The sequence below is a fragment of the Oryzias latipes genome, chromosome 20 (genome assembly GCF_002234675.1).
Source record: "Oryzias latipes chromosome 20, ASM223467v1".
Taxonomy (NCBI): Eukaryota; Metazoa; Chordata; class Actinopteri; order Beloniformes; family Adrianichthyidae; genus Oryzias; species Oryzias latipes.
In genome coordinates, this window is record NC_019878.2 from 3,866,731 (window position 1) to 3,888,955 (window position 22,225).

The window sequence follows — 22,225 nt, forward strand, 5'->3', positions numbered from 1 at the left end:
TACGTTCACACAAAGTGGTCACTTTCAATAAAAACTCGATATAAACGCACCTTCATGTGCATTTCGGGCGTCCGCATTCAGAACTCTTGCGTTCAGACGAAGCTATGCAAGTTTTCACAACTGTTTTCAGGCTTTACGTACAAAACAAGACCGCTATTGAAAATTAAACCAAGTTGTACTTCGACCAATCAGACTCTGATTTGGTACCAAGGTATGGATGGCGTCCCTTTTAATACACAGAAGTGCCAACCAACCATTTCATGGTGGATCATGAAATGGTTGGTTGGCACGATCCCGTGTGGGTGTCTGGGGGGCCCTGGCTGCCACTGCTGCTTTGCCTTCAGGGGGATTTTTGGTGTGGGGGGCTCCATGATCCACCACAGTAGAACACGAGCCATCAGGAATATTTTTAACATTTGAGTGTGTGTGTGTGTGTTGACAGGCCCCGCCCCTTTTGACAAACATCTACACTTGACAGAAACGATGATAAACCTCAAATAAAATTGACCAAGGAGAAGAAGTTATTGTGTTTTTTTACGCAGATGGAATTCTATGCCACCAAGTCTTATAAATCAGAATAGAGCTGTGAGAGAAAACGCAGCAAGATTCACCAGATTTGCTTAACGTCAACATCTCTTACCAAGCATCTTCCAAGAAGCCCCTCCCAGATTTTCCAGTGTGAACACTATGGGCTAAATGTGTACTTCAAATGCCCTGTTCCAATTTTAGGAGTATGTGTATATATGTCAGACATTTTTGCTTCACATTCATCATTCAGACTTTCAAAATAAGACTTGTATTTTCTATGTGTGTGGAGTCAAAGATGTGTGAGCTATAGAAGCCATGCCCGTTCAGCCCACCACAAGCAGACAGAAGCTATAGGAAGTTCCTGAGCGCTGTTAGGATAAAAGGTCAAGCGGAACATTTTTCATTTCTTTTCCTGGAGAGTCTTCCACGTCCTCCCATCCTGTTGAAGCGGGGGCAGCTAATTATTTGGCCTCCTTGATGGTTTCTGGTCGACAAAACTGGTGCAGCTCCACAGCAGAAATGAGACTGTGGAGGAAAAGCAGTGACAGCTTTAATTTATTGCTTCACAGAAAGGTTTGTTTTCATCAGACAGGCAAAAGACCTTCCTCTGTTTGGTTCAAAAGGGCAGAACTCGGAGCAGAAACTTCACTTAAACCTGGACATGAGGTGAAAGCTTAGTGGCCAGGCAGGTAATTATATTCTCTCCCCCTGTTTGAAACAGAGGAGTTCAACTTTCATACAAGTGTAAAAACTTTGACCGCTCCTGCATGAAGATGATGAGTCTTCCTCCAGCTCCGTGTTTCACCTTCATTTGTGAAACATTAACAGCAGAAGCGCTACAGAGACGGAGCCCCCATCTTTACATAACCTTTAACAGGCGGACCCGGGCCGAGCTGCGTGACCTTTACCCAACGCGGTAATGTTTCCCACAGGAGGAATTAGTTTCTCAGCTTTAACCCAGTCGCAGTTTGCCTTCATTTGTTGGGAGAAATTGTGCAGCCTGCAGGTAGTAAATGGCATTTGTGCTTCAGCCTGAAATCAGAAGATAGAGCGGCGGGCTGCTGCTTCTGCACACTCGTCTCTGTTTGTGCCAGTGTAACATGATTCCAGCAGCAGCGCTGATTTAGAAACAATAATCCATTTTGCTGCAATGCCCCTGCAATGCAACACCCACCCTTTAGCGATGCACCCTGTATGTCAGTGAGACAATATTTAGGTGTCATGATGGAGAGCCGTGGCTGAGGGGGGTGCGAGTCCAGGGCTGCTTTTTCTGTTCAGAACTGTAATTATAACCAGAGCTTTGGGCTGCAGCTCTCTCATCTAACCCTAAACAAGGTCCTGCACCTTTGTTTTCCCTCCTTACAGACAAGTTCTGCTCCCCCACCACACTACCCCACCCATGTTAAGTGAATTGACAGAAGCAGGTCTAATTGATCAGCAAACACCTCGACCCACAGCAAACCTCAGAGCAATGTGTGAGCCAAAAGAGTCAATGTGCGACTTTAGGATATGGAAACTAGTGTTTTTTTGGTTTGGCTGCCCTACAGCATCCAAACTGAAACAGGGAGACAATCACCTTATTTTCCACACTTGAAGGCACACCGGACTATAATGTGTATAATTATGGAATGGTATATGTTTGCATTGATGTGATGTATAAGGCACACAGAACTATAAGGCGTATTAAGCAAGTCCGTCAGTCAGACTTTGTTTATTGCTTTCACAGTATCTCTAAACTTTGCTTGTACCACACTACAAGAGTGGTCTCCAACCCTGTTTCTCATGTTCAGTCAATCAGAAACTGGGTCTTACCTAATGCAGCTAATCAGCAATTACTGAAGCGTGGGTCAGCTGCAAAACAAGCAGGGCCGTAGCTTACAAGGAACAGAGATGGAGACAGTGACGTGCGGTGAGGTTAATGGCTGGTGAGGCACTGACTCCTCTGGAGTCAGATTTACAATTGAAAGAACTGAATATTTCACCATTCATCCAACAGCAGGAAGCAGCATATAAGACACACACAAGAAGATATTTGTCCAGCAGAGCATATTTCTTTTATAAATGGATAGAACACTCTTCTTCTGTATAAACTATTCATATGTACTGGAAAAAAATTAAAGTATACAGATGTGTTCAGCACACATATGACCCTCAGTAACTAATTCTGGTATTTTTCCAACTTCAAATTCTGCTGCTTTAATCAGTGTTATTGAATGTTGTCTGTGAAAATGATCATAAAAGTAAAAAAAAAATTTACTTAGATTTTTTTCCACTTACTCCCATGTTATGCTACTTCCTGCAGCATAGCCAAATACTGGAAAATAGTATGTAATGTATTTGTACACAATTCCAAGTTCCATTTCTTTTAATACATTTTGGACTTTCTAGTGTTTAACTTGTCTGATGTTCTTGTAATTACAGTTTACTCCTGCCATGCTAAGATTTTTAACATTATACCATTCAATGATGTATGGATGTGTTGTGCTTTGGACATACATAAACCTCATGTTGTATTTTGCAGATTAACCTTTTTTTCCCAACTGTATTTACAGTGGATGTCAAATTTCTGATCATTTTTAGAGTCACACCTGTAGGTCAAGCTGATCAAAGGAAGTCCCTGGAGGATACTTAATGTTTGACAAAATAAAAAAGGTTTAAAGCTTGATGTCAGATTCTGACTCATGATCTTCATTAAGACCAAAGGTAGCAAGTGTTGTTTGTTCACGTCTTTATGACCATGATATTAAACTTTTTCCCACTACCTGTTTTTGTTTAAACGTTGTCTTTTCTTTTGTTCTTGGTTAATATATTGTATAGTTGTAGTGTAGTGGGTACTCTGGTGGTTTTCAATGATCCAGGGTTGAATGCTTTTAGGTTCCTCATGTTTTCATTGGCCATATTGGGCTGTTTTCTTAATGACATTTTTTTGCTTTTCTTGAGGCAGTTTTGTCTTTTGTTTATGTCCTGGACTCTGATTCTAATCGCTGCTGTGTTTCCAGCTCCATGGACCAGTCACCGTGATGCTTGGTTCACCCACTCTCCCCTACCTTCAACCCTGGGGCCGCCCCTTACTTCAGCGGCTTCTGTCAGAGTTCTGGACCAGTGGCAGCACAGCATCGTGGCATGTCTCGTACAGAAGGCTCAGCACAGACATCCCTCAGCCTGTAATTGGCCACCAGTCAGTGGAGGTGTTGGGGCACCGTTACCCCAGGGATGACTTCACCAACGTTACTCCAAAGATCTTGGCCAAAGTGGGGCGCAACCTTCACAACCAGCCGTATCATCCACTGTGGCTGATCAAGGAGCGCATCAAAGCTCATTTTTACAGGTCAGAAGAGCATCAGTTTCAAAGCTGAGAGGATCCATGGAAGAGACAGAAACCAGTTAGTCTGTACTGTTTCTGCTTTCTTCTTTCCTTAGCAATTACATCGGGCCAGGAGGCAACCCGCTCTTCTCTGTCCACGACAACCTGAGTCCTGTAGTGACTGTGGAGCAGAACTTTGACAGGTCAGGAGCTTCAGGTTTCTCCTGACATAACAAAGATGAACCACAGAACAAGCACTCTCCCAAATAACATGTAGTGTGGTGGTGTTGGTGAAAGAGAAAGTTTCTGCCAGAAGTTTCATTTTTATTTTTGCCTTCAGCACTTCTTTTCAGGCCAACACCAGGCCCTGAGGGCCGGGGTTGGACTTGTTTTCCAAATATTTTGTTCCACTCATTGAGATTGCCTAAATTATAAGTCCAAGTTCATTAGAAGATAAAAGAAAAAGTCTTTGGTTAAAAAAATAAAAGCATGACAGCAGCATGTCGTGATGATTGTTCAGAATTTCCTGATGTCTTTAACTCTGCCCCTCAAGATCCACCTTCTTGCTTGTTTTCCAAACAGTTGTCTTATCCAAATACTTTGGTGTGTTCAGTCAAACAAAATGTAGAATCAGTTAAGAGGCACAGATTGTTGAAAACCAAGCAGGAAGGTAGATCTTAATGACCAGGGTTGAAGTCTGCTAGTTAAAATGACTGTGACACTGCTTGTACTATAGTCTTCAGTACAAAAAAACTAACACTTATCTTTAAATGGTTAAAAAAAAAATTCTGGTCATGCAAAGTGGTCTGAACATTTGTTCTTTGTTTTAATCATACACTTAATAAACTAACAGGATGCCAGCTATCAAGGCATGTAGCTCAACCTCCCTGCTTAGACTAAAGCCTCAATCACATGCGTTTGTACAGCAGTTAAACCGTACAAATGCTGTGGGATTTTGGGTGGTCCGTAGAGGGTCGTAGAAAAGAGCGACTGCATCTTTAGAGGAGCACAGGTGTCTTGGAGTTCCCTTGAGGCTCATGTGGACACTTTAAGGGACAAGTGAAAGTACCAGTGTTGTGTGGTAAATGTGTCTGTAAGGATAATGTAAGTTACTCCCATTTATGACGTACTGGTACGTACTGGAACGTACTGTCGTTCTGTGCCCTTCCACAGCACTACTCATTAGTAAAGTGGCTCCTCACTGATCGTGTGTGAATGCTGCATACACCGGTTGTGCAGGTCCTCTGTAAGTGCCCGTAGGATGTCCACACAAACAAAACTCTGTCTGTTTTCAGTCAGGCTACACACTTATCACTTAAACAGCGCAATCCACAGAAGTAGGGGGGGGGGGAGGGGTAAACAACACCCCTACTTACCCTTATGTGTTTTATACGTGTTCACTATGGCCTGTTCCCTGCACCATGCCTGTAGAAAAATGGGGATGAACATTTTCGCTCTAAGGGCTCACCAAGGGATAAACAATCTTTATATTAGTTATATCGCTTCTCCTCAACCATAGGGAGCTAAAAAGTTAATCCATCCATTTTTTTTAACCCTTTCGGGGTCAAGGGGTTGCTGGAACCTGTCCCAGCTACTGTTGGGCAAAGGTGGGGGACACCCTGGATAGGTCCCCCTTCTGTCAAAGGGCCATACGGTCCCTCCCACACACAAAGGGACAGTTACCAGTTAAACTACGAAGCATGTTTTTGGACTGTGAGAGGAAGCTGGAGTGCCCGAAGAAAACAGGCTCCGCATGCAAAAGGAAAACATGCAAAGTCCACACAGAAAGGTCCTAGCCAGAATTTTAACAAGGGCTTTCTCGCTGTGAGGCAAAAACGCTAACCACTGGGTTAAATATACAATTTTTCTGTAAAAAATAAAATAATTCATTGACCTTCATCAGACTGTTTGACTTCATTTCAGTCTAGGTTTTTGGATGTAAGGATGAGCCTTGAGCAGGGAGTAGACCTCAAAGTTCAAGAGTGAACCTGACACAGATTCAGAATAGTTCTTTAGTCTGTTAAATGAACAGTTGTGTGTTTGTCTGACAGTTTGCTGATCCCACCCGATCACTCGAGCAGAAAACAAGGAGACAACTACTACCTTAACCGGTAAGTGTTTGTGAAGCCCAGACACACTGTCTGCAGTGTAGTAAGCATTTCAAACCAAGAGTTTACCCATAGAGGTCCATAAAACCTGCTTTGTTTTCAATAATCAAGTGAACCTTCCCAATATTAGTGCTTTTGGCTAACGCTCTTCTTTAAAGACTTCCTTTTTGTGTTAAGAAATATGATGCTGCGCGCTCACACGTCGGCCCACCAGGCGGAGCTCGTCAGGTCTGGCCTGGATGCCTTCTTGTTGGCTGGAGACGTTTACAGACGGGACGAGATTGATGCCAGTCACTACCCAGTCTTCCACCAGATGGAAGGAGTCCGGCTCTTCACCAACCACCAGGTTTGGGCTCAGAATCAGATCAGGATCCCACAGTAGCCCTTAACTCGAGGTCAGGTGAGGGCAGGATCATGGAAGGACCAGTAAATGAAGGGCTTTATCCTCAAAGTCAATTCTCTTCACCATGAACTCTGCAACCAAACTCCTCCACCAGTAACACTACCCTTTGGTTTTGTCTTTGATGTTTCTTTGATACCTAAAGGTACAGAGAAACTGGGGGGGGGTAGTATCTGCGTTTAAATCCTAGTCTCAGCTGGTCATTGTGCTTTTGGCAATGCACTCAAGCCAGTATCATTTCCAGGGTTATGATGGAACAACTAGACTCCGACCTGAACTGGAATACATTTGAACAGAATAAAACTGGCTGGGTCTGGCCCAGTTGTGTTACTTTACTGAACGTGTTACTTTCCGAGTTTTATACTTTTATGGAGATTTGTTGAACAAAACAAACTGAATTTTGTAAATTTCAGCGTTTGATCCCCCCGTGTGTTTTAGGGTAAACAAATGTTTTATGGGTGGAAGAAGCTTCGAGGCTGAAAGCCTCTCTAACCGCTCCTGACCTCTGACCACAATTCTCTCATCTCCCAGCTTTTCTCAAAGGTGCATAATGGTGAGGACCTGTCACTGTTTGAGCGTGGGGGCCGCCGCACGCCGCAGAAGCAGGAAACACACTCTCTGGAAGCAGTGAAGCTGGTGGAGTTTGACCTGAAGCAGACGCTGACGCGCCTCGTCTCTTACCTGTTTGGAGCAGGTCAGGCCAGCAGGACTTCTGGACATTAAAGAAGCGTTCAGATTCTAAACCCTTCTCTTCTACCCATCAGATGTGGAGGTCAGATGGGTCGATTGTTACTTCCCCTTCACTCACCCCTCCTTTGAGTTGGAGGTGCGTTTCCAGGGGAACTGGATGGAGGTGCTGGGCTGTGGGGTGATGGAGCAGGAGCTGCTGAACTCAGGTCAGAGCACATAGAACAAGTCACGTCTAATGCCATGTTTGTGAGGGAGGTGGGCATGCGATGGGCTACATGCACACATTACCTCCGCATTTGATGAAAGACCAATCATTTTTGGTTTAAAGAGTTCATGGCGGAAGGGTGTTGTTTACATGAAAATCGCTGAGTCTTTGGAGTTTCCTAGATGTCCTCTGAAGCTTCCTAGAGTCACAATAAATCAAACCTGGCTCCAGAAGGACACATGTTTACGTGACACATGTTATTGTTGTGTTCATGCCCACCACAGAAGTGTAAGCATACGTGTCTAGACTCGAACAAGCGACAGTAAACCTATATCGTATCAAACAATACTGTCTTGAAGACCTCAACATATTTGTAAAAACACAACCTACATACTTATGTCTGGGGCGGCCGTGATGCAGCGGTAGGGCGGTCGACCCCTGATCGGAATATTGCAGGCTCGATTCCCACTTTGCCCGTCCACGTGTCAAAGTGTGCTCGGGCAAGACTCAGAACCCCACCTGGAAGGTTGGCTCCAGTGTTTGGCAACGGAGCCGCCACCAGTGTGTGAATGGGTGTGTAAATGTCAAAGTCAAAGTCAGGTTTATATGTCAATTTCTTCACAAGTGCTTGACATACAAAGGAATCGAAATTACGTTTCTCACTGTCCCGTGCGTAGACATAAACAACAGTAAAGTGCAGATGCACAACAAAGAAACAGGCCTAATCTCTAAATGTGTGTGTGGGACTGTGACTGTAAAGCGCTTTGGGCCTTCGAGAGTCTACTGGTTTGTGCTGCAGGGACTGTGGTTGTGTGGTCGTAAAGGTTGTGAAGCAAATCCCCTTTTTTATCATCCCCTTGATTGCAGGTATTTCTGGAAACTCAACACGCACAAACACAAAGTGATGTTTGTGAACACGCACACGCACACACATTGATGTTTGTGAACACGCACACACAGTGATGTTTGTGAACACGCACACAGTGATATTTGTGAACACCCACACGCACACACAGTGATGTTTGTGAACACGCACACACATTGATGTTTGTGAACACGCACACACAGTGATGTTTGTGAACACGCACACACAGTGATGTTTGTGAACACGCACACACAGTGATATTTGTGAAAACCCACACGCACACACAGTGATGTTTGTGAACACGCACACACAGTGATGTTTGTGAACACGCACACAGTGATATTTGTGAACACGCACGCACACACAGTGATGTTTGTGAACACGCACACACAGTGATGTTTGTGAACTCGCACACACAGTGATGTTTTTGAACACGCACGCACACACAGTGATGTTTTTGAACACGCACGCACACACAGTGATGTTTGTGAACACGCACACACTGTGATATTTGTGAACATGCACACGCACACAGTGATGTTTGTGAACACACGCACACAGTGATGTTTGTGAACACGCGCACACACACACAAAGTGACGTGTGTGAACATGCACACACAGTGATGTTTGTGAACAAGCACACACAGTGATATTTGTGAACACGCACACACAGTGATGTTTGTGAACACGCACACACAGTGATGTTTGTGAACACACACTGCACACAGTGATGTTTGTGAACACGCACACACACACAAAGTGATGTTTGTGAACATGCACACAAAGTGATGTTTGTGAACACGCACATAGTGATGTTTGTGAACACGCGCACACACACACAAAGTGACGTGTGTGAACATGCACACACAGTGATGTTTGTGAACACGCACACACAGTGATATTTGTGAACACGCACACACAGTGATGTTTGTGAACACACACTGCACACAGTGATGTTTGTGAACACGCACACACACACAAAGTGATGTTTGTGAACACGCACACACAGTGATGTTTGTGAACACGCACACACAGTGATGTTTGTGAACACGCACACACAGTGATGTTTGTGAACACACACACACATTGATGTTTGTGAACACGCACACAAAGTGATGTTTGTGAACACGCACACACAGTGATATTTGTGAACACACACACACATTGATGTTTGTGAACACGCACACAAAGTGATGTTTGTGAACACGCACACACAGTGATATTTGTGAACACGCACACACAGTGATGTTTGTGAACACGCACACACAGTGATGTTTGTGAACACACACACACATTGATGTTTGTGAACACGCACACAAAGTGATGTTTGTGAACACGCACACACAGTGATGTTTGTGAACACACACACACATTGATGTTTGTGAACACGCACACAAAGTGATGTTTGTGAACACGCACACACAGTGATGTTTGTGAACACGCACGCACACACAGTGATATTTGTGAACACGCACACACAGTGATGTTTGTGAACACGCACGCACACACAGTGATGTTTGTGAACACGCACACACAGTGATGTTAGTGAACACGCACATACAATGATATTTGTGAACACGCACAAACACACAGTGATGTTTGTGAACACGCACACGCACACAAAGTGATGTTTGTGAACACGCACACGCACACAGTGATGTTTGTGAACACGCACACACACACAAAGTGATGTTTGTGAACATGCACACACAGTGATGTTTGTGAACACGCACGCATACACAGTGATGTTTGTGAACACGCACACACAGTGATGTTTGTGAACACGCACACACAGTGATGTTTGTGAACACGCACACACAGTGATATTTGTGAACACGCACAAACACACAGTGATGTTTGTGAACACACACTGCACACAGTGATGTTTGGTAACACACACGCACACAAAGTGATGTTTGTGAACATGCACACACAGTGATGTTTGTGAACACGCACACACAGTGATGTTTGTGAACACGCACACAGTGATGTTTGTGAACACACACACAAAGTGATGTTTGTGAACACGCACACACAGTGGTGTTTGTGAACACGCACGCACACACAGTGATGTTTGTGAACACGCACACACAGTGATGTTTGTGAACACGCACACACAGTGATGTTTGTGAACACGCACGCACACATAGTGATGTTTGTGAACACGCACACACAGTGATGTTTGTGAACACGCACACACAGTGATGTTTGTGAACACACACACAAAGTGATGTTTGTGAACACGCACACACAGTGGTGTTTGTGAACACGCACGCACACACAGTGATGTTTGTGAACACGCACACACAGTGATGTTTGTGAACACGCACATACAGTGATATTTGTGAACACGCACAAACACACAGTGATGTTTGTGAACACGCACACGCACACAAAGTGATGTTTGTGAACACGCACACACACACAAAGTGATGTTTGTGAACATGCACACACAGTGATGTTTGTGAACACGCACACACAGTGATGTTTGTGAACACGCACGCAAACACAGTGATGTTTGTGAACACGCGTACACAGTGATGTTTGTGAACACGCACACACAGTGATGTTTGTGAACACACACACACATTGATGTTTGTGAACACGCACACAAAGTGATGTTTGTGAACACGCACACACAGTGATATTTGTGAACTCGCACACACAGTGATGTTTGTGAACACGCACGCACACACAGTGATGTTTGTGAACACGCACACACAGTGATGTTTGTGAACACGCACATACAATGATATTTGTGAACACGCACAAACACACAGTGATGTTTGTGAACACGCACACGCACACAAAGTGATGTTTGTGAACACGCACACACAGTTATGTTTGTGAACACGCACACACACACAAAGTGATGTTTGTGAACATGCACACACAGTGATGTTTGTGAACACGCACACACAGTGATGTTTGTGAACACGCACGCACACATAGTGATGTTTGTGAACACGCACACACAGTGATGTTTGTGAACACGCACACAGTGATATTTGTGAACACACACACAAAGTGATGTTTGTGAACACGCACACACAGTGATGTTTGTGAACACGCACACACAGTGATGTTTGTGAACACGCACACAAACACAAAGTGATGTTTGTGAACACACACAGACAGTGATGTTTGTGAACCCGCACACACAGTGATGTTTGTGAACATGCACACACAGTGATGTTTGTGAACACGCACACACACACAGTGATGTTATTGAACATGCACACACATAGGGATGTTTTGGACACACACATAGGGATGTTTGTGAACACACACACAAAGGTTTGTGTGTAGACAGGCTGGGGGATCATTGATTTGTTGGTTTGTCCATCTTGAGCTGCTCGGATGTGTTGCCTGTTGCACAAACGTTACCAGCTGATTTTCTCTGAACACACACTCATGGTGCTGACTTCCATTCATTTGCATAGGCTTACTTTCACTTTGTTTGACTAAAGAGCTGGGGGGTATTTCAGGAAGCATGCTTAAACTAGCCTGACTTTAAGCCTGAACTCTGGCTGAAATCCGCCTGAACTTGCTTACTCTGGGTATGTCGGTTCCAAAAGACCGGATATGAGTTGGCGTAATTACGCTCGACTTGGTAACCCTGGGTTAATGCACGTGCACAGCAAGTACATAAAGACATTCTCAATAGATCGCCGATTTCTGGAGTCACCATGGAAACGCGTGGAAAAAAAGAAAGCGCTATACTTCGGTGAGACGGAGTCTGAGGTTTTAATGATGGCGTGTGAAGATTATACGTACATAAAAAAAGTAATATGGCTGCATCATCAAAAGAAAGAGTTTCTGCTTGTAGTAAGAACAAACAAAGTAAACGCACAAGTTTCTGATCTTATTTCCATTTTCATTGTGACGCATATATATATATATATATATATATATATATATATATATATATATATATATATATATATATATATATATATATATATATATATATATAACTTATCCAAGTTTGCCACCTTAAATGAATTACCTCTATTGGTAACAAATAATTGAGTAAAATTTAATCAACCTAATTTCTTACGTCTATAAAACCAAATAATTGTTTATACAACTCAAATTTATGTATTTATCTAACTAAATGTCATATTACTCCAATTCAATTAATATTTTTTCCATTCCATACCTTAATTAATTATATTTCTTGATGTCTCATATGTCTAAGTATGAGCCGGCAGATATGCTCATTTTTATAACAATAAAAAGGACGGGGGAAAAAAAGCACGTTGCGCAAAATTTCATTAAAGAATTTTCCGTCAATGTCATTACATCATACGACGGTAGGGGTGCGATATAAACTAATCATCCTCTCCTTCACTCTTACTCATGGTGCAGAGAGATAAGCACAGTAGGAATAAACAACTCAGCAAAATATAGCAAAACACAGTAAAACAGCTAAACAACTAAACACATTTGATCAAAAACCCACACTTAAACAAAAATCCGTCCAGACAGGCAAAGGAAATGGTATCCCACAATCCTTTGCGGTGCCGATCTAACAGCAGGACCAACGTTACACCTACTTAATTTAATTAATTTGAATGAAAGTAAAATAACTGTCTGAAAACTGTGTGTTATTTTTAAACTGACTTAACAAACAAATGATTTATCTTAACTGAAGCAAATAATTAAGTTAGATCAAAGTAAAAAAGTTTAATTTTCCAACATCCATATGTGATCTTATCATCCTCTCACGGTGAAAAAAGTTTTATCTGAGCTTCTTCATCCACTAAATCATCTTCAAATGGACACGCCATGCTGCTTCACCTCTCTGTAAACAAACTAACCTTCAACTAAACCTGCTCCCGACCAGGTTATGTTCAGAGCATGAGTTGCCATGGCAACTTGACCTACCCTGAAACATACCTCCATTTCTGGAACCGAAAACTGAAGTTATCAACTTCCTTAGCCTCAAACTTACCGTGAGAGCTAGCATAACCTGCTTTCTGGAATACCCCCCTGGACTGGAAACACAACTGCGTCTACAGGGTCTGAGGCAGAAACGTTGATTTTTCTGCAGGGAAAGAAAGAAAGGAGAGCATCCTTTTCTTCTTTGCTTTCTTTAATACTTAGTTTGACTTAACAAACATGCAGCTCTTTGTTTTGCAGTTGAAACCATTGTAATGATTGAAGGCTAAATTTACTTCAGAGTGCTTTGAACTCCACTCTTTATTTTTTATCTTGTGTTGCCCCGTCTATTTTTATCAATGTCAAGTCAAAATATTTTGATTTCCTGACAGAAAACCAAAAGGACCCAGGTGATCCATGTACCAGCCGTCCTCTTAGCATCCCTGTGATCTGGCATATTTTTGACGGATAACCTCAATCATAGAAAATAAGCCTGATGTGGGACGGACATGCTGACGGAGGTTTACTCCTCCCACTTCAACTGTGTGCTGCAAACAGAATTTGGGCATGACAAAGTAAAGTTTGAATCCCTTTGTTCCACCAGCCTGTCCATAAAAACCACTAACAGCTCTAAATTTGTGCAGAACTGAACTCTATTTAATTCAGAACTACTGATTTAAGAAAAAATCCAGCTCCCTCAAGAGTCATAAATAAGAAACAAAGCCAATTTTTTAACTCTAAAAGCTGCTCGGAACAGCAAATCAGAACAACTGCATGTCGTGCTCAGTGAATTCAGTGCAGCCCTGTGATGCAGCACAGTTCCAGGTCACAGTCCTTAAGAATAGACAGAATGTCCAATGATAATCAGACAGCAGATGTTTCTGCAGGCATTTCTGAATTGATATGTTTTTAAAAAGTTAAAACAAAAAGTCTAAGCATAAACCAGAGATTTTCTTTACAAGTTTAAACGTTTCATTTCAGGGACCACGTTTACAAAGACGCTGATGTTCTAATTTCCGCCTGGATGGGTTGGTATCCTGAACAAATCACGCAAAGTGGATTGATCTTGTCTTTAAAAAGCTCATATTTGTATCGTATTTTATTCTGAAGTGTAAACACAATGTTCAAACTGACCAAAAGCATCAGAGGAATCGCAGGAAAAATTTTCAATGCTTTACTAACGACCTTTTTTTCCTGCAGTCTCTGTTTTTAAATTTATAACCTTCTCATAACCCTCTTAACAAAGCCGGATGGAACAATCCAGTTAAAGAATTTGACATATTTGTTAAAAATATAAATTCAGTGAATAACCACTCGGTAATCATTATATCTTTACGACGCTTTTTATCTTTGTGTTGCTGCCTAACATGTGAACAGGAAAGTCTTTGGGTAGTTTGGCTGCAGAACCACAAAGAAGTGAACATATCAAAGTTCCCTTGATCTGCTGTGTTGCTTTAAATGTGGCTCTTTCTCCTTAAAAGCTCCCTAAGTGAGTCTTAAATTTCAGTCTGACTTCTCTCTCTGCATCACTCTGTCTCTCGCCCGTCCCTCTGCTGTCAGCCTGCTAAGCAGCTAACTTGCAGCTTTGCCCCTGAACAAAGCTGCAGCTCTGCTCTCCACTTCAGCGCTGCTTGTTCCAATCAATAATACATGCTTTAAAACTCAAAGAGCAGCTGGATGGATCGCACCACACCAACTCTGTGTGTGCGTGTACGTGTGTGTGTGCGTGCATGTGTGTGTGTGTGTGTGTGCATGCGCATCAGTCAAGTCAGTGTGGAACAGACTGCTTCATGCGATCACGTCAGTCTGCACATGAACTCTGAGGAAACCTGAGGTTCAGGCTCATCAGTAAACTGATGCAAAGTTGGTTCATGACAGACTTCTTCTCCATGATGCAATTTCTGACTATTTTATTCAAACCGGAAACCTTGTTGAGAAAAAGTTTTTTCCCTGACAGAATCTGCGTTTTTAGTTGTTCTTTTGCACCAATGAGGTGATTCCTAGAGAAACAGGTCTTTGGAGGAAATCAGAGGACAGCAGATGAAAAGGAAGCAGGACACAAAGTCACCAAACACAAGCCTGATGCGTTTGGCAGAGATCCATGCTGCAACTTCATCAACCGTCTTTGATCACATGTGACCTGTCGTGAGAGGAAACATCTCCAAGTTTCTGAGGCTCAGTGGGAATAAAAACCGCATTAGTTCACATGTTCAGGATTCAGTTGACAGGTTATATTAAGACTGTCCAGAATTACTGTGGAGGACTCCTGAGTGGCATGTAAGCTTTTATTGCCTGATAGAAAATTATCTCCAGCGTTTCAGTGGCTTAGTATTTTATTTATGGTAATAAATAGGGATCTTTGTGATTCTTTTTTTGTTTTTTGTTTTTTGCTTGCATATGTAACAAAGTTGTTTTTTTTCATATGCAAAGTTTTTCTGAAGATTCTAACTTCTATTTAAATAAGCTAGTTTTCCAGTAATGGTGAGGACAAGACGAGGTAGGCGGTACATCAGGTTTTTTTTGTATTTTAACATACCGAACAACTAAATATAGATTTTTAAGTTACATTTGAAATGATTAGTCACTTGCTCCATATTTTAATCAAATCCAGCTTAAGTTATAGTTGCATTAAACAGTGAATATGCATCGAAAAAGCGGCCCTGTATTTGAAATCCTGGGATGTGTAAAGTTTCTGGATCGAGTTTGTTCCACCATCATATATTCTAAATGACGAAACATTGAGCAGACATACTGTAGGTCTGTACTCAGAGGGGGAGAACATTCCAACAGCAGCAGAACCAGCAGCACAGGTCAGGCCTTGACAATCATATTCATCAAAAAGAAAGTATGAAGTCTTGGGTGATTGGCAGCAGGAGACGGGGGATCCATGCTGAACATACTGCTACACTTACAATCAATGAAGCATGGATGGATGACGAGAAAGTCTGGAACAAGCTTATGGCCAGATTTGGTGCAACTTTTTTTCTCTGCACGTCTTTGTGCATGAAGCCTCTAAGTGACTGTTCCTAAAACCCACCAACAAAGACAGAGAAGGTCTGATCGCTCAAAGAGCAACGTTCAGAGATGAACGTTTGTTCTGGTATGATGATTTCATGTGAGGAAAAACATTCTTCACATATTTGTCTCCTTTGACATTTTGTCACTTCAGCAGTAGTTTGGAGAAACGTTTCTGCTTTTAGGATTTTATGGTTCAGTTTGAGTCAGTCTGGACTTCAGGATCTTAAAGGACTGCAACGTTCAGCCCCGCCACAGGGGGGAGCTCCAGATCAATGCAGGAGGCAGAGGCATCCTCCTTCCCTCCACCCCAGGTCTGCAGGTGTGTGTTTGTGTGGACAGACTGTTTGTGGCCACATGGAGGGAGGGGGTGCTGACAGCAGAAGCAGTTGGAGGTTAAATTGATGCTGAGGTTTAAACCGACGCAGGGGAAGTACAGGATGCGTCTCTGCTGGGATGCTTATCGAGGATGTGAGCGGCACCAGCAGATCTCCCTTCATTCGCCACATGTTGCTCACATAAACAACCCAACTTCTAATGAACAGTTTGGGCTGCGTGTTGACAAGCTGCAGTAAACTCCTGCACACGCTGACAGCTGCAGTTGGAGAGAGCCGCCTGGAATAACAGGAGCCGCAGGTTTGTGTGCACAGCTGTCACCGCGTGCGCAGGAAAACCCTTAATTCACACGTCTGTGCTGTTTGTCCTGAGCGGTGACCGTCAGGCAGGTTCTCCTCTTATAAACTTCCTTCCTGTTTGAAGATACCTGCACTTTGTTGGGACTTTTCATTTTTCATTTCTGTCTCAGCTGAAAGCTTCTGGGGACTTTGGAATCTATGGTAACTGCAACAATAATGGAACAATGGTGGAGTCTTTTCAGGAGTAGCTACATTTATCCTGACTTTATTAAAATGTCTTACCCTTGACATCGAAGTAGCAGGCAGAAATCTCACCGACTTCTCTCACAATAACAGGCAGAGTCTTTTGTCTACTTTGTTGAGAAATGTCGCCTGGGGGGTTGAGGAAAAACCCTAACAGGTGTCTATGATACCTGCACTACATCAGTCATACAATCCCTCCAGAGTCTCTTGTTAATCCAGTAGCTCTGTACCTTACACCAAAGCCGCCCCTAAGTTGTGGGCGGGACTGTTGGTGTGGAACAACCCTGTTTCTCCCTTCCCCTTCCCGTTGCTGAGAGCTTTCTGTTTACATGCTCTCTCACTAGTTTACAGACCCTCAAGTTATCTTCACACCACCCTGTGCAACACACATTCAAGTGGATATTTTTAATGAATAGTGTATGTAAACGCACGAAAAGACGCATTTTGGGCTTCTGCATTTATAACTCTTTCATGTGTAGCTATGCAAGTTTATAGGACTTTTTTCGGTACGTACTAAACGTAGTCGTGTGACGTTCGTTGAAAGTGAAATCGGGTCAAACTTTGACCGTTCAGGGACTCTGGTAGTGACGTATAAAAAGGCGTCCTTTATAATTCACTGAAGCACCAAATGTTAGAATTGAATTGGTCATGATAGAGAAGTGAATAATTAAAATGTATGCCCGGCCAGATTTATAAAACACCAAGTCTTTCATTTATTGGAAGAGAGCTGTGAAAGGATAAAACCTGGAGCAGGATTTGTGAGATTTGCACTGCTTTGACATTTTACAACAAGCCTCTTCCAACTGTAGGTGGTGGACAGGTGCTACTAAAACTAGAAAAAGGGAAAGGAAGAACAAAGCTCCTTCCTGCTGTACACTGTGAATACTGTGGACTAAACACGCATTCGTCAATGTGCGTCACATGCCCGGTAGGGATGGGTATCGTTAAGGTTTTAACGGTACTACTACTCTTATTGATAATGCTTATCGATACTTTTTGAGGAAGAAAAATAAATAAATAACAAATCAAGAACATGAAGTGTTTTATTTCTTCGCTATGCAACAATTTTTTTTGAACAAAACTTTTTACTTTATACATTTGTCCAACTTGAAAAGTAAAATCCATGAAAAAAGAAGAAAGAAGAAAAAGAAGAAAAATAAACAGCAATGTTTTGACATATTGCTGTCATGCTGTGAATATAAAACAAATGTCTACAAAGTCTCTGCTTCAACTCCCGCAGTGAAAGCTGCGTCTTAATCTGACGCCCGTGTTTCCATCTGACAGTTTGAAGCCATAGCCCCTCCCCCACCTCCCTACCTGCTCACCTGTTCACATCCTCTGCAACAGCGAGTCGTTTTTTCTCGCACCCCTCTAGTGTGTCCTACACTGAGAGCGCAAAATACGGTCATCATAGCAGCCGGTTTACACCACAGTCGGGGCGCTCTAGCGCAGATTTCATTAACGTTACGCGTGCGCCGCGTACTGTCTCAACAACAGCCCCGCCCCCCAAGCACACAAATAGCCAGACAGACCTCTCCTCTTCAGCGAGAAAAGCCAAATTAATATCATCATTAATTAATTGACTGACTTGGTGAGTTAAATATGGCAGATAACGTTTTTTTGTGTGGGACACAAAAAAATGTGACTTCTCCAGTATCGATAGTAGAACCGTTGAGTTCAAATCTTAATGACACTACGGTCTTGAAGAACGTTGCCCCGAGGCTCATTTTAAAAATGGAATATGCATCTGCTAGTGAACAGAACTGAACTTTAAGGCCCTCAAGTGATCAACTGACCTCAACTTTGGGGTTCATGGCATCAGTGAACCAGAACGGAAACAACACCACACCATGATACTCCCCCCAGATGCTGCAGTACATTCTGTCTAGCTCTCAGGTTGTTTCCTGCAGCAAAAGAAAATTACATCAGAACACTATCATGTTGTGTATCTTCTGCAGTTGTGAGTCTGTGTCCATGTCTGTGTGTCTCCATGTTGTGTGCATGTGTGTAGTGTTTCAAATCGGCCGTTTATTTTTTGTGTGTGAGAGCTGCTCCAGACTCTGCAGCATTGCTCTGCACACACCCACGTGCACGTGCTTGCATGTGCACACATAGTCCCACACGTGCACACGCTCCCGCTTCATTCTCATTTTCACCCTCTTCTTCTCCTTTGCACATCCACTGCGGCAGTGTGGCTCCGTTGCCTTGGAAACCACTCCCCCCTCTTCACACACACATACACACATCCCACCAGCATCACTCCTCCTCCCCCTCGTGCACACACACACTCACTCACACACTTACACAATTGTTTTCTGGCGCCCAAAGACAGAGAAAAAGTCTGCAAAGAGAGCAAAGCAACGACTGTGGAAGTTAAAGTGATGAAGAGGAGCTGGCGACGGTGGGGGGGGGGTGTAAACGAGTGGCAGGACCCGTCTCCTCAAATGGGAGGCAACAGGGGACACCAGTTGGCTTTGGCTGGCGTGTGTCTGTTATTTAATGATGTAGAAGCGTGACTGCCATATGTGTCGCCTGAGGCCGAGCACAACCAGCGACATGGTTAATGAGAAGGGGGGAGGGGGTCAGAGGAGAAGAGGATGAGGACGACTGAAAAGTTGGGGAAGGCAAATACGGTGAAAGAGGGAGGTGATAAGAGAGGAAAAGAAGGAGCAGGAAAGACTGATGATGAGAGAAAAGTGAGCAGAAAAGAAGGGATGAAGATGTTTTTAATTCTCTTATGAGGGGGAGGGGCTATGTTGTTTTTTAATCAGCCATCCCTGGAGACTCTCACCACCCACACCCCACCCCATTTGCACCAACAAACTAATAGAAAGTAGAAATGTGACAGAGGTGGAGCCAACCGGTGAGGAGGTTCTGAAGAAAATCCGCTCTGACCTTCCTCCTCAGCGACTCAGGCTTTCTGCAGAACCTCACCTTCATCCTGCTGCTGCTGCTGCTGCTGCTGCAGCCCCGTAGTTAACTGTTTCACTGCAACGTGTCACTTCTGCACCATCTGGAAGAAGTCCTTCAGATCCCACCAAAAGAGGACGCTCCTTTCTAACAGCAGCTTTAAAACACCAACTGAGAAAGTAATCCAGCAAATCCCTTCATTTCCCGTTTAAAAATATGTATTTAATTAACACTTTATGACTTCCAAAAACATAAATCATGTCCATGATCCGTTCATGCCAACTACACACATTAAATACAATAAAGGAACAACACAATCATGTGCACTACTTCGACATTTGACATGTGTTTCAATGTAGATTAATAGAAACAAAAATTAAAAACATGTATGCAATATATATTAAATATAATTATTTTGTGGATTTATAGGAAAATTATTTCTATAAACATGAACTATTGATATTTCATTATATTTGTTTTTATTCGTTTTTTTTTTATGTTAATTCACATTTCTTCTCTACACTCATGCTGTGAGGGACATTTTTCTGCAAACACACAAGGGTACACAAGTAAGGGTGAAGTAGGCGACACGTGGATACATTGATTTGTCATTTTTTCCACCCAGTAATTTACTGATGACCATAGTGTGGCGTAAGGACACTGTACGACGACCCTCGAGGTGGCCGTACAAGCCTTAAGGCCGCTCCTCTGTACGACCCCCCCATAGGTCCGAACAACCCAAAACCCTACAGCACCCGTATGGGTCAACCCTGGCACGGGTGCATGTGGCTAAGACTAAAAAACAAGAAACAAAAGGAGTCTTTAGAAAATGTCAAAAAAGGCTACATTTTAGACAGGTGCACAACATAGCTTAGGCTGCTATAAATTAACCACGAATCCTTTCACTTTTTTTGTTTTTTTTATTTTTATTGAGTTTTACATTATACAAACGCAAGTACAGAGTTCTGAAAGTCTGAAAGACAAATTACTAAAAGAAGTGTTTTTACAATAAAGCTATGGAAAAAAAATAACACAATAATCCGTAAGAATAGTAAATAAAATAACCAAAATACCCCATACCATTCCCTGTCACTGCCACGGTCATACCATCACTCCGTCACGCATGACCTGCATTATGTGCTACCACATGCAGAAAAAGCCGCTGTATGTTTGTAGTGCTAAAGACCTGGAAATGTTCTCAAAAAGGGAACCCATAAATCTTCAAATATGTCAAGAGACTTTTTGAGTGAACACCTAATTTTCTCCAGTTTTAAGCAGGACATGATATCCTGTAGCCACTGAGACGGGGAAGCAGTATCTTTCCATTTAAGCAGTATAGCGCGTCGTCCCAGGAGTGATGCAAAGGCTATACCGTGTTTTTTGGCAGGACCTGAAACAGCTTGGTCCTCCACAGCCCCAAAAACGGCTGTTAATGGATTTGGTTTTAAATCGGTTTTAAATACACGAAACATTGTGTCAAAGATTGTCCTCCAATATACATTCAAGTGAGGGCATGAAAAGAACATATATCTTATACATACGTCTTATAACATACATCTTGTACATAGTGGACTAACTGTGGGGTACATAGAAGCCAGCCTAACCCTGGAAATATGGACCCGATGTACCACCTTAAATTAGTTGGTGTCGAGCACAAAATGAAGATGAGTTTACCAGTTTAAGAGCAGAAATCCAAGTATCATCTGATGTAGGGAGGCCCATATCTTTTTCTCAAGCCATCTTAAATGTATCCACAGAGAGACATTTATGGTCCAACATAATGTTATATAGTTTAGAAATAATACCCTTCCTGGATGGATTGAGTGAAAAAATCTTGTCAGTTATTTCTGTTTCTGTGGTAGTTGTGAAACAAAGAAATGACGTACTTGAAGGTAACGAAAAAAAATCTGAGTTTCAAAAGATCAAATTTCTCTTTCAGTTGTACAATGAAACCAAAGTATCCTCTAAGTAGATCTTTGAAGTGAGTGATACCGTTGTGATATCGCAGGAGGCCTGGATCCATAGTAGATGGCTTAAAAAGGTGGTTTTTAGTTTTCTAAACTGAGACCATATCTTCAGTGTGTGTTTAACTACACTTTCACCGTAAGCTTTAAAGCCTTTTTCCTGTACGTCATTCTCATGACAAATCGGTTTAAACACCAGTTAGAAGCTACTATCTGGAATGTTTCTTATACATTTTAAGATGCTTCGACGCAGTACTTTACTGGTAGGATTACACCGTTTTATGAGGATCACACAGATTGTACGACAGTTGAAGATGTCAACATAACAATGACTTTGGTTTAACCTGCTGGTGGGTGATACGTAAGGGTTAATGGCTGACGAAGTGTGCGTTTATTACTTTTTAACGCACGGCGGGGAAGCCTGAACCATCCGACGCGAAGCGGAGGACGGTTGCTTCCGCGAAGTCCGTTAAA

General features: G+C 42.7%; 1 protein-coding gene across 2 annotated transcripts in view; it reads left to right on the plus strand.

The window, feature by feature from the left end:
• Window positions 1–22,225, plus strand: part of fars2 (phenylalanyl-tRNA synthetase 2, mitochondrial) — a 126,309-nt gene that overhangs the window by 24,589 nt on the left and 79,495 nt on the right. For both annotated transcript variants that reach the window (XM_004080815.4, XM_023949894.1), the window contains exons 2-7: window positions 3,528–3,856; window positions 3,949–4,035; window positions 5,884–5,943; window positions 6,118–6,286; window positions 6,872–7,034; window positions 7,105–7,236. In XM_004080815.4, coding sequence (XP_004080863.1) covers window positions 3,549–3,856; window positions 3,949–4,035; window positions 5,884–5,943; window positions 6,118–6,286; window positions 6,872–7,034; window positions 7,105–7,236 — 919 coding nt within the window. In that variant the 5' untranslated portion in view covers window positions 3,528–3,548. The remainder of the gene's footprint in view (window positions 1–3,527; window positions 3,857–3,948; window positions 4,036–5,883; window positions 5,944–6,117; window positions 6,287–6,871; window positions 7,035–7,104; window positions 7,237–22,225) is intronic.